Source organism: Pelophylax lessonae, assembly GCF_965119305.1.
Source record: "Pelophylax lessonae genome assembly, chromosome: 4".
In the NCBI taxonomy this organism is placed as follows: Eukaryota; Metazoa; Chordata; class Amphibia; order Anura; family Ranidae; genus Pelophylax; species Pelophylax lessonae.
In genome coordinates this window covers 355,057,280-355,070,527 of record NC_138771.1, presented here as the reverse complement: position 1 = coordinate 355,070,527, position 13,248 = coordinate 355,057,280, and the positions used below count along the sequence as shown (strand labels likewise).

General features: G+C 44.1%; 1 protein-coding gene across 3 annotated transcripts in view; it reads right to left on the bottom strand.

Moving 5' to 3' along the window:
- AFF4 (ALF transcription elongation factor 4) overlaps window positions 1-13,248 on the bottom strand; it is a 216,451-nt gene that overhangs the window by 73,735 nt on the left and 129,468 nt on the right. For all 3 annotated transcript variants that reach the window (XM_082254480.1, XM_082254481.1, XM_082254482.1), the window contains 3 exons: window positions 12,681-12,735; window positions 8,069-8,106; window positions 5,944-6,106 (listed from right to left, as the gene is read on the bottom strand). In XM_082254480.1, coding sequence (XP_082110606.1) covers window positions 5,944-6,106; window positions 8,069-8,106; window positions 12,681-12,735 — 256 coding nt within the window. The remainder of the gene's footprint in view (window positions 1-5,943; window positions 6,107-8,068; window positions 8,107-12,680; window positions 12,736-13,248) is intronic.

Genomic DNA, 13,248 nt, shown 5'->3' with positions numbered 1-13,248 from the left:
ACTCTATACTCTGTGCACTGGCGGGTCCCGAGGCCCCCTCGAGGGAAACAGGTGGGGGAATATGTGTGGCAGGGTCCATAATAACTCCAGTTACTTCCTGGATAATATAATTCAAAAGTAAAGAAAAAAAAAAAACTTTTTTTTTTTTTCTGACCCCCAGCGCCACAAAAAAGCCCCTTAGTGTTACCTGCTTAGGGATCCCTATCGATCGAGAGAGAGATAGACCCCCAGGCTCACCACTTGATGCTCAGAGTTAAACTGCAACAGCTTACAGCGCTGTCTTGACAAACAGGAAGTCTTTTGGCTGGCTGCCCAGGAAGAAAGGAGGCGGCTCCGCCCCTCTGCACGCCTTCCGGCGCCTCCCCCAAGCTCCACGAGGTGTAGGATCACCTCAAACATGGCCGCCCCCATGCTGGAGACACGAGGCTACGCCAAAATGGCGGCTCGTGCGATCCTGCAAGAAAAAATGGCGGCGGCCTGCTGAATGGCGGTGTGCTGCACACAACACTGTCTCTGCCTGGGGATATGGCGTGGTTGGCGGTATCGGCCCCTGGCGGACCGCATGGCCGTTCGGGAGGCCTGCTAATAGCTGGAGATCTGATTTGGAAGGCAGTCTACATGTCCGTGGCTTCTGACTGGTAGGTAGCTTATACTTAATCCATAAGATTCCCAGAATGCCACAGATTACATCTTTTAAACATGTATACAATAGATTGTTAGCTCCCAAACCAAGCCTCCTGGCTTTTTGTACACAAAAAATCACACTCAAAGTAGGAGGATCTGTGACATGTTATAGGATAGAAAGGACTCTTTCTTACCATACCGAGAGGGGCCCGCGTTCACCACAAAACCCGTCAGGGGGAAAGGGGGAACATACTACTCACCATACCGGAACCAGGCGGGCACCAACTCCTGACAGTACCCCTCTCCACCGGGGCGGGAGGGCTGTCGACCGATACGAACGCCGTGACTCATGGTCTTTGGCGTTTCAGCGAGACGTTTAACTCGCGGGTTCAGTCCTTTTAATGGGACTTTGTCGCGGCCGACCCAGCGCGGAGCTATGGCCTGCACGCGCTCGTAGGCTGAACTGGGGTGACCACCGGATCTCAACATCCAGCCCGTCGCCCAGTTCAGCTTTCTTGCTTGAAGATCTCACAGGAACACTGGAGAAAAAGCTGTCTAAAAAAAATCCTTTAAGAAAAAATTCTTGCCAGGACCTAAGATCCCAGCAAGGTGTCTAGGTCCTTACTCCTAACTAGACAGAAAATAACTGATTTGCTGAGGCAGAGAGAGAGAGGATATACCCTCTGGGACTGCCCCTAGGGTGTGGCCAGAGCTTTTTAATTTCCTGTCTAGTCCTGCTCCTGCGGAGGTAACATAACCCGAAGGTGGTGTATCACCGAGGACTACGTCTGTCGATGAGCGCTAGAGAAATGTGCATTTATTATTATTTTTTTTTTTTTTATACTGGAGCCTCCAGGGCATTGCACCTGTAATCAGCAGATAGTAGGTGCAATGTCATCTTACTGCAGAGTCATCCTCTAACTAAGTCTATGTATCTCTGTATGGGCTTCCAGTTACAAAGCTAGGGGAAGACTGAATTGACTGAGTGTGCTGAGTAGCATGCTCACAGGCCATTTAAACCACCAGTATTGTCTGTTATTGCTAGATAGTTCCCCACTTCTGGAAGATGGAGCCACCCCTCGGAAGTTCAGCCCTACTCCTCCTTCCCCCGCTGCCAGAAACTGCAGTGAGTTTCACGCATGCACAGTAGAGAACCAGCTATGAAACTGAAAGGTCTCACTGCCATTTTCCCTTACAACGAACGGCGGTGGCGGGCGATCTGAACATCGGCTGGGGTGCCGACAACATGGGCTCCCTGGACAGGTAAGTGTCTAAATATTAACAGTTAGCAGCTACAGTATTTGTAGATGCTGACTATTAACTTTTTTTTCCCCCCAACTGGAATACTGCTTTAAAGCTGTAGAGAAGAGGGGCATTGTAAAGCTAATGTGTAAATCAGATTTCAACATAACCTTCTCATTCATGTGAAATCAACATGTTAAGATCAATTTAGTGTACACTCAGTCATGTGCCATTGCCTAGTCCCTGTAATCCACAATTTCCTTCCTAGTCACAGAACATTAACACCAAGTCTATGAAATATTTAAAAAAAAGGAATAAAACTAAATAAGCCCAAACAGACGAGCCAGCACTGCATAGTGACATTTTGAGACATTGTTTCTTTCCTTTATTAAGCCTGTTATATACAGAGCTGGGTGATGTTGAAGATGTATGAATTGGGTCCACTGGTAAAAAATTAATATATGAAAAAAAATAAAAAAGTTTACAAAAAAAAAAGGCTATAACTGCAATTACTTTCCAATTTACCTCCTGTGTTTTCCCCTAATGCCCACATGTTTTACAGTATTAAACTGACAACATTGTAAAAAGCAATATTTTGGGATTATAGAAAACTGACAAAGATAATCATACCAGCTGTGTTTTAAAACCCACCTAAAGATTATTCTTTTTAATAAAAACATAACTGGAATAAAAGAGGACTGTTCTGCTAAATACAAAATTAACCCTGATTTTATTACAAGGGAATATTTTTTTTTAAGTGTATTTATAGTTTAGTTTTGGATAGAGTAACTAGAACCCCTAGAATGAGGGATATTGGACGCAAGCAAAATGCCAGTGATACTGGAGCAGTCTATGTTGGGCTGGGGGAGGGGGTTTCAGTTCCAGTACGAGTCCAAAAGGTTCTGGTCCACTTAGATGGCTGCTGGCGGTTGAAGAGCGAAGCAACTCTGTGTGAAATACAAGTGGAGAGAGAAACCCAAAGTGCCGATCTGAGTGTAGCAGATTAAAACCTTTAATGTAAGATAACAACAATATTACTCACAAGAGTAAAGTGGTAACAGGCATCAAGTTATATGTGGAGGTCCTGGGCATCTTACATCCAGGGGGTCCCTTTTAGTCCTTGCGGAGCTGGTCCTGGTGCAGGGGAGCGGCAGGCTCCTGTGGGAGACAGGAGACAGTCCTGGTCCATAGCTGCCGACGGCCTTTAGAAGGAGCGCATGCTCCGCAACGCTTCGCCGCTCTTTCTAGGCTCTGCACACCCGGAAGTGACGTCATGGCCCCACCACACCCACTGCAGCTACGGACCAGGACCGTCTCCCACAGGAGCCTGCCGCTCCCCTGCACCAGGACCAGCTCCGCAAGGACTAAAAAGGGAGCCCCTGGTAGTGAGATGCCCAGGACCTCCATATATAACTTGATGCCCGTTACCACTTTACTCTTGTGAGTAATATTGTTTTTATTCTACATTAAAGGTTTTAATCTGCTACACTCAGATTGGCGCTTTGGGTTTCTCTCTCCCCTTGACTAGAACCCCTGACTGACACCACCAGACAGGAAGTGAAGGAAACTCTCCCAAAGCAGCACAAAGGTAGAAATGCTTTTTTAAGTTATGTAGGGAAAAGCTGAAACTCTCCATCTGCTTTTCTTGTTCTCCATTTACCTGTACTTAATATTTATTCAAAAAAGACTGCATTCAATGTCTCCACCAGAAACTAACCTTCTCTGACGGGTTTAACCACTGCTGGCTTTCTCACAAGGATAGGAGAAGTCAAGGAAAGGGAAGAATTTAACCACTTACCGCAAAGTGACGTATGGGTAAGTCGGCTGACTTTGCGGGGTTAAACCGGGATGATGCCTCTAGCTAGAGGCATCACCCCGGTACCGTTGTTCAGAGACAGCGGTAACGACCGATGTGGCTTGGGAGCCGCTCGATCGTTACCCCGCCCTCCCGCGGCTTTGCTCGGGTCTCCCGTCCCACCGGGAGACACGAGCACCCAGCCGGCACGTCCGCCGGCTGGATGGAGTCCCGATCTAAGCCGGATGCGGCTTCGATCGTTTCTCCGATGACGTAACCCAGAGGCGGCGTCCATGACATCACGTCCGGGTTACTCTGCTGCTAAAGGGGGCAGATTCAAAAAATGAGTGTATTCAAAAATGCAATTTTTGGCATTTTGAATACATGGAAGTGTAGTGGAGGGGTCTAGGGTCTTTTAGACCCTCGATCCCTACATAAAGAGTACCTGTCACTGCATATTGCTGTCACAAGGGATGTTTACATTGCTTGTGACAGCAATAAATTGATCAGATTTTTTCTTTTTTTTTTAAAAACCGGTGATAAAGTTAAAAAAATAAATAAATAGGAAAAAATAATAATTTTAGCTGCCCCCTTCGCCGTTAGCTCGCACACAAAAAAAAACGTATATGGAAGTCGAGCCGCAAATTAAATCACTCTTCAAACCACACATGTGAGGTATCGCCGTGATTGCCAAAGCGTGAGCAATAATTTAAAAAACAGAGCTACACACCAACTCTAAACTGGTAACCGTTAAAATGTTTTAAAGCATCGCCTATTGAGATTTCTATTGACCGTAGTTTGTCGCCATTCCACGGGTGTGCGCAATTTTAAACTGTAACATGTTGGGTATCTTTTTACTCTGCGTGACATCATCTTTCACAATATACAAATAAAATGGGCTAACTTTACTGTTTTTTTTTTTTTTTTAAATGCAGTGAAATGTGATTTTTTTGTAATTTTTCAAAAAAAAATGGCGTTTTAAAGACTGCTGCGCAAATACCACATGACAAAAAATATTGCAATGACCGTCATTTTATTCTCTAGAGTCTTTGTTAAAAAAATATATATAATGTTTGGGGGTTCTAAGTACTTTTCTAGGAAAAAATACTGATTTTAACTTGTAGACAAAAAGTGTCAGAAATAGGCCTGGGGCTTAAGTGGTTAAAAAACACTTATGGATCATGGCTTGTAAACATTTGACATAGGTACAGTGCTTACAAACTCAAATCTGCTCTCTTATATAAATGCCAAGTTCACCATCAAAAAAAAGAAAAAAATTTAATAAATGCACAAATTTTTGAAGGTTAAAAAAAAAAAAAATGCATTTATTTTTTCCCCTGCAGTCTGCAGAGCATTGCACCCACGAATAGCAGATCACAGGTGCAATGTTAGGCTCCTGCAGAATCTTAGTATAGCTGTCTGCCTGTACTTCCCATATAGACAGGCAGTTACTGGAGAGCAGGAGCATCAATGCACTATAGGAGTGCTCAGGCAGTTCATTAGGAAACTAAAAGTTGTCTGCTGCGACGGAGGAAGGTAAAGATCGCTGCAAATGAATAGAGCGGCCGTGTGGGCAGAGCCCCATATGGCAGAGCTCTTTTAAATTGGGAGCAGGTATGGTGAAAATATTCCCTGCCTGCTGTCACAGCAAGGGATCAGAGAGACGCACAGGTGAACTTATCCTTTAACAATTGGAAGGCCAAAGGAAGAAGATGGAAGATGAAAAGGCTAGCACAAAACAAAGTAAAATGTTAGCCTTTTATTCAGCAGAGCTGAAGAAAAACTTTCATACTCCTAGGACACTGGCACCAAAGAAGAAGAAAAAAGAAAAAAAAAAACTGCGGCAAGATGGACATATGCAGGGTTATACTGGGTGCTGGCTTTTGAAGATGCTTTCAACACAACAGCTAGGTAAATGTATGACATATTGTCTAACAAAAACACCAAGAATGCCCTTGACAGCCACAGTGAAAGAATCAGGGACCGTGGCATACAGAACATAAAACGTCATGGTGCATCAACCATAGCTGCACATTTTGGGGAGGTGTATGTGTAGCCAAAATGTGGCCTGAATGCCTAGGTACTTTCATAGATATACTCACAAACTTAATAGTTTGTAGGGATTTACTGAATATTTACATTCAACGGCAAAATGATTAAACAGAAGTTAATCCACAGACCTAAAATTGATAACATAAATGCTGTAAATAAGTTGGAATGAAAGAAAAGTAATAAACTGAGATTAGATGTAAAGGAGTCATCGTTTATAATCATACACTTACCTCAGGAGATGCACTACGTGATGGTTCGTTAGCCTCGCTATCGCTAGAGCTGCTTTCACTCTCAGAATCGGAGCCCGAGCTGCTCTCTGACCCACTGTGGCTACTGGAATCATCCCTGGAATTGTCAGCTCCTTCACTGTTATGTTGGGATGGATCCGAATTACTAGAGATGCACACAAATTAAAATACACAGATTTTGATGGCCAAGTTGTGTTTGAGACCATAGATTACATAATAAACAAATTGTTTTTCCGATCCTAAATTCCACAATATATATGAAATAAAGAAACAGAATCTTCAAAGCATTGTGTGTAATCCATGAGATCTTCAGTAAAATATTCTATTCTTCCTCTGTGGAGAAGCCTATTAATAAACACCTTTGCTAACTTCTGCATGGAACACACCTGTTCGTGAAATATGAACTCTACAATGAACCACATTGCTAAATCATGCCATAAATAACAAAAGGTGCTTGGACTGGAAAGTGTAGCTTTTTTTTATTTATCCTCTAGCTAGGTGAAATCTCTCAGGCAAGCAGTAAAAAGATCAACATTCTCAAAAAAAAAAAAAAATAAATAAATTACATTTTTAACATTTTAGGCCAATTTGTTTTCCGCTACATATTTTTAGCAAAAAAAAAAAAATCGCAATAAGCGTATTTTGATTAGTTTGCGTATACGTTATTGCGTCTACTAACTATGGCAAAGATTTGTCATTTTTATTTATTTATTTTTAACTAGTAATGGTGGCGATCTGCAATTTTTTTGCGGGACTGCGACATTGTGGCAGACAGATCGGGCCCCTAACTGACATTTTTTACACTATTGGGGGGACCAGTGACACGAATACAGTAATCAGTGCTACAAATATGCACTGTTACTGTAATAATGACACTGGCAGGGAAGGGGTTAATACTGGGGGTGATCAAGGGATTAAATGTATGCCTAATGCTTACTGACGTGTGTGTGTGTGTGTGTGTGTGTGGTTCTGTGACAGGCAAAGCTGAAGCATAGCTGAAACTGCTGATCCCTGCCTGTCAGTGAGATGATCCGCCTGCTTTGTTTACATAAGCAGACGGGTCTTCTCTCCGTTTACAGGACGATCGTGGGAGGAAGGCGGCACCTGCTGTGTTTAGACACCGCACTGGAGGAACCAAGCACGCTGCCGAAAACCCCTTCCCCCCCAGTCAAGTAGTACTATGTGACTGGACCCAGGGGAGCTGCACTGCCGCAGTAATATTACTGTGGGCAGTCGGTAAGTGGTTAATAAATACACATATACTGGTGGTAAAAGCATTATATGAAAAAGGACAAAAATGATGAACAAACTAAATCCCTTTTAGAAAGAGATGCCAAGAGGGAAGTCAATCAACAGCATTTGTTAGATACAAAGGTGTTCTAATTTGCAAAAATCATAAATTAGTTTTCAAAGCAACATGAGGCACTAACTGATTTCTTTAAAGTTGGTGCAATTTGACCACAAATGTTAAAAAGGCTCTAAAGTGGACATGTTTTACCTTATTTAGTCCCTGCATTAAAGTGGATGTAAACCCCCATTCATGAAATCTGACATGGGCAAAAATATCTGTAGTGTTTACTTATCTCTCTCCAAAGCCCTGAGTCCTGTTGTTCCTGTTATCAGCAAGTTCAACACAGGAGATAAAAGCAGCAGGAAATTTGAGTGGGGGTGGGTGCATAGAGATAGATTAGCAGAGAGCTGGTCTATTCATAGCACAGCTCTGCACGTTTCTTCCTCTGCATATGTGTAGAGGGGGGAGGGGTATGTGCCTTTCCTCCAATCAGCTGTCACACAATGTATAATTATAAACAGTGTAGAAAGCTGAAGACAGCAGATATGCAACTAAAACATATGTAGGGAGATTGGTTTATTCTCTGTGTATCATCTGAGGCTGTTCCCTTCACTGGGTAGATTTGAGAGTTTACATCCACGTTGAGGTAAAAATGTCCCAGTAGTAGTTGGTAAACTGGATACACTAGGTGGGGTTCCAGCGAAGCTAGCGCTTTATATAAAAACCATAAATACAGCTGGCAGTTACCACATGGAGGGGCAGCAAGTTTCGTAAGTAAATATACACATACAAAAGAAAATATTCAACCAAACTTACCTTCCTGGTGTGTTGGTTGGTACAGTCTTATCACAGTCCTGTAAATAAAAAAGGAGGAAATACATTTAGATGTCAAATTAAAACTGCTAGGTGTCCCTTGATTTTTTTTTTTAATTGATGTATAATTTTTCACTTGCCTTAAAACTACAAAACATACTTAAAGCAGAAATCAAATACTAATGCAGGGAAGATTTGTAAAAGGATTAGGAATAATTCACACTATTTGCGTTGCAATAAAATAGGACTTTGCAAAGCAATGCTGCCTAACACAAAGACAAGGCAATCTGCTTTGCTTCATATGGTGCCATTTCAGACCAATGAGTTGCAGGTTGGCGCATGCTGAAAAAAATTGGATTTTTGACTTACCGTAAAATCCATTTCTCTGATGTTCAACCTGATTCTTCTTAACCATTGGTTTATACTGCCCACTAAAGGAGAAGGACACTAGGCAGGAAAAAGTTTGACTACGCCTATGGGCAGTCCCAGGGGGTATACACCCACACTCAGCTATAGGCACTCAGATTTGTTACAAGCAGTGTCAGAAGAAAGCCAACTCCACAGAGTGGTGGGTGCTGTGTCCGTCAATGAACATCAGAGAAATGGATTTTACAGTAAGTCAAAAATCCCATTTTTTCTTTCGTTCATTGACGAAAACTGCTCCTGATTCTTCTTAACCATTGGGATGTCCCAAAGCAGTGTTAAACATGAGGGGTGGAAAAACAGCAGAAAAAAATCCCAAAGCTAACCATAGCCAACCAGGTAACATGGAGCTCAACCAAAACAACTGGAGCTCACCTGAAAAAAAAACAATACACTATCAAAGAGGACCAGGTTCTCTAAACAGCAGCCTGCAAAACCCTGTGGCCAAGAAGCATCCACAGATGCCAACACATCCACTTTATAAAACTTTGTAATAGTATGCACAGACGACCAGATGGCCGCCTTGAAAACCTACAGCACTGATGCCTGATGACAAAAGGCGAAGGAGGCACTAAGTGCCTGAGTAGTGTGTGCCTTAACAGGGAAAGGAGGCATCTGACCCCTAATTGAATAGGCCTGAATCACTGTCTGTCTGATCCATCTGGAACTGGTCACAGTAGAAACAGCCAACCCTTTTCGAGGTCAAACCAGGAGTATAAATAGTGAGTCTGACTTCTTAAAAGACTCCGTAGCTGCCAGGTACACCCCGATTGCCCGAACCACATCCAGGGAATGCAGAGCAATTTCCTTTGGATGTTTAGGCCTGGGACATAGGGAAGGCAAAACAATGTCTTCAATCAAATGGAAATCAGAGACGGCTTTTGGAAGGAACAACGGACAGGGATGAAGTACCACCTTAGCTCTGTAAACCAACAGGTAAGGTGGAAGACAAGACAATGCCGCCAGCTTGGACACCCTGCACGCAGAAGTAATAGCTACCAAAAAGGTCACCTTCTGGGACAACGTTAGCAGGGGTACCTCCCAATATTTTCAAAGGGAGATTCCTGGATAACTGACAACACCAACTTGAGGACCCACGGCGGTAATGAAGACTGCACTGGAGGAACCAAGCGTCAAGCTCCCTGGATAAAGGTAGGCACCAAGGAAAGCGTGGCCAATGGACGTTGAAAGAAAACTGCCAAGGCCGAAACCTGGCCCTTGATGGTACTCGAGGCTAAGCGCTGCTAAACCCAACATTGGAGGAAAGCCAAGATCCGAGCCACCAAAAAAGGAGCGAGGGAGAACCCCAAAAAACTCACACCATGCAACGTACGTCTTCCAGAGGTAGATTTTCAAACCTTTAACAGTGTAGGAATCCCTGATTCACACAAACCTCTATCCTTCACCACCTGACTTTCAACAGCCAAGCTGTTAAAACCAGCGACTGTAAAGCCGGATGGAAGATTGGTCATTGAGACAGCAGATCTTCCCTGAGAGGAAGTCTCCAAGGAGCATCGGTGACCAGCCATACCAGCAGCAGCATACCAAGACCGGCGAGGCCAATCTGGGGCCACCAGAAAGACCAGAATCCCTTGGTGCCTTGATCCTGCACAGGAGTCTTGGCAGAAGTTTGAGAGGGTGAAAGGCATAAATCAGACAATACTGAAGCCAAAGAGCCACTAATGCGACTGTGGTGTCGGCCAGAGAATCCCGAGACCATGCCACAAACCTCTGTACCTTCCATGGAATTTGTACAGCAGAGGGGCCTGGAATGATTGTTCTGCCCAGCTTAGAATGCTGGCTACTTTCCGATCCGCAAGGACACTTGTTGTGAACCCCTGGTGATTGACATAGGCCATTGTCCGATTGAATTTGTACCGGACACCCCTGAAGACGAATTGTTCAATAATCCAGACAAAGTCTGATCGCTCGGAGTTCCAGTACATTGATCGGCAGTCTGGACTCGTCCCGAGTCCAGACCCCCGAGCGCAAGCCGTGCCGAAGATGCCTCCCCACCCAGACAAGGTGGCATCCGTGGTGACAACCACCCAGTACGGGGGGGGAGATTTTCCTGTTGAAGTGCTGGAGAACAAAGCCACCTCTAGAGACTGTGGATTCTTGTCCCATGTCACCAGAATCTCTTTTTGCAGAGATCTCATGTGGAACTGTGCAAACGGAACCGCCTCTAAGGTAGGCACCATCAGGCCCCGCACCCGCAATTCAAGCCCGGAGGGAAGACCGTCTGCTGGACAACAGAATCTGAATTGTCTCCTGCAATTTCTGGTGACCGGCACATATTGGAATGTGGAGGTAGGTGTTGAAGTCGATAGAAGTGAGAAAATCCCCCATATGTAGGGACTGTACGGATGGACTCCATTCAGAACTTCTGTACCTGCGCAAAGCAGTTAAGCGCCTAGAGATCCAGAACTGGACACACCGTGCCTTCCTTCCAGGGAACTATAAACAGGTTTGAGTAAAACCCCTGAAAACATTCCGAAGCCGGAACCGGGACAATCACCCCATGAAGTAACAAGTCTTGCACTGCCCCAAAGTGACCCCGTAAGCGATCTGGGGACAAGTGCAGGTTGAAAGGGAAGAACCTTTCCGAAGGAAAAGAGCAAAACTCGATCTTGTAGCCGGACCAAATTACTTTGTGGACCCACGTGACCTGTACCAGAGAGGTCCACAGATCCAGAAATCAGCGAAGACTCCCCACCCCAGATACGGGTGAGGCCGCCCCTTCATAAAGGTCCACAGTGACCACCGAATTTTTAGAGGGAAGGGGGACTCGGGGGTCCCACCGTCCCAGGGAGGGGCCCACATCCACACTAAAAACCCTTCAGGGGTAGAGGTGAGACAGCTACTTACCATACAAGGAACAGGGTGGGCACGGCCCCTGACAGTTCACTGCTCCATCGGGATGTGGGTGGCTGTCGGCCAGGAAGAACGCTGTGACTCAGGCCAAAACCTAGGTCGTATGCGCCTTCGGGAGACGTTTAACTCGCATGCCAGCCCCCGTCCAGTGGGGCTATATCGCGGCCGACCTAGTGCGGAGCTGAGGCCTGCACACGCTCGCTCGCTGGCCAGACTGGGGGGACCCTTTGGATCTAGATTATCCAGTCTGTCAGTTGATAGTGGATTTTCACAGGAACAAAATAACAGATAGGAAAAAATCAATTTAAAAGCAATGAAATTGCCAGGACCAGAGATCGCAGCAAGTAACTAGGTCCTTACTCCGGACTAAGCAGAAAAAAGCTGAGTGTGGGTGTATACCCCCTGGGACTGCCCAAAGGCATAGTCAAGCTTTTTCCTACCTATTGTCCTACTCCTGTAGGAGGTAGTATAACCCAATTGTTAAGAGGAGTCAGGAGCTGTGTCCGTCAATGAACTAAAGTGAAAAGTACTTTTTTCAGTGGAGCAGGTTGCGATGCAAACCAGAGAATCCCAACACTACTGAGTTAATAGAACATAAAGTGGTTGTAAACCTCAGACGTGATATATGAACACAGCATGTCCATCTAAGTGTGTACTTGTCTCAATCCAGAGCACTAAGTGCCATTGCTCTCTATTGCCTCCTTCCTCTGCTATCTGACACCAAGTAGTAAAAGGTGACAGGGGAGGGAGCTTCAGCACACACCCTGTGATTGACAACATCAGTGTGGTGTGGGGGATGTCTCTTCATTCCAATCAGCTGTTAAAGCTCTCCTCACTGAGCTTTGCAGAGTGTCATTTCAGCTCCCTGCATTCTGAAGCCCAGAAATGCTGTATAAATTCTGGACTTTGAATGGCTGTACAGAAGACAGGGCTGCAGATAAATACAACTTATGTAGGAGAATTTGTATAATCTCTGTGTTTTACCGGAGGCCAGTCACTTCACTGGGTGTATATAGAAGGTCTTACAACCACTTGAATTTAGTACTTAAAAAAATATAAAAACAGAACAAACACTGCAATGCACTAAGATAGGTTGCTTTATCCCTCAACACACACACTAGTGACCAATGCATTCAGTTCAGCTGCTAGTGAAAATCTGTTAAAAAGGTGGCCATTTATGCACTGATTCAAATATAACAAGCTACGCATGGCTTGGAATTTGAGGCCTTTTGATAATCCAAAGAGTTATTACATAAACACTTTATAAAATAAAACTTCAAAAAATATCTGAGAAATAAATATTTCTTCTTACACATACCTGATCTGCATCACTATCTTCACTACTGCTTAGCTTCAAGTCTTCTTTCAAATTACTGCAAAACACAAGCAACAGTTGCATTACTGTGAGACACATCATTACGTGACTTAAAAAATAAACCGTAATGCAATGCCTGGTGAGGAAGCATGTCAATTTTTTTTAAATTTAATGCTCATATCAAAAAGACCCTTGTGTTCAGGTTCCTTTGAGTAGCTACAAGGAGAGGAGCCTTTGCTTATAAGAGCAGAAACCTTTGATTTACTGACACTGACAGAAGATTATATTTTTTTAGTGGGTACAAACAAATCAACCTAAAGCACCTGTGTTCCTTAGTAAGTGTTTGCTGGTTTAAAGAAAGAGAAGGAATATGGCTATTCAGGCCTAAATATCAGCATTTGTATCCAGAAAAGACTCAAATTCTCTTTCAGCCTATGAGCTGAATTAGAGAAAAATTATCAATTTCTTTCATAGATCCTAAATGGCGTAGGTGGAGAAGTCTTCACTGATGGCTACTGTATTCAGAGGCAGGCTAAATACCTGAACAGTGACTGCATCTGAGAGGATGTAA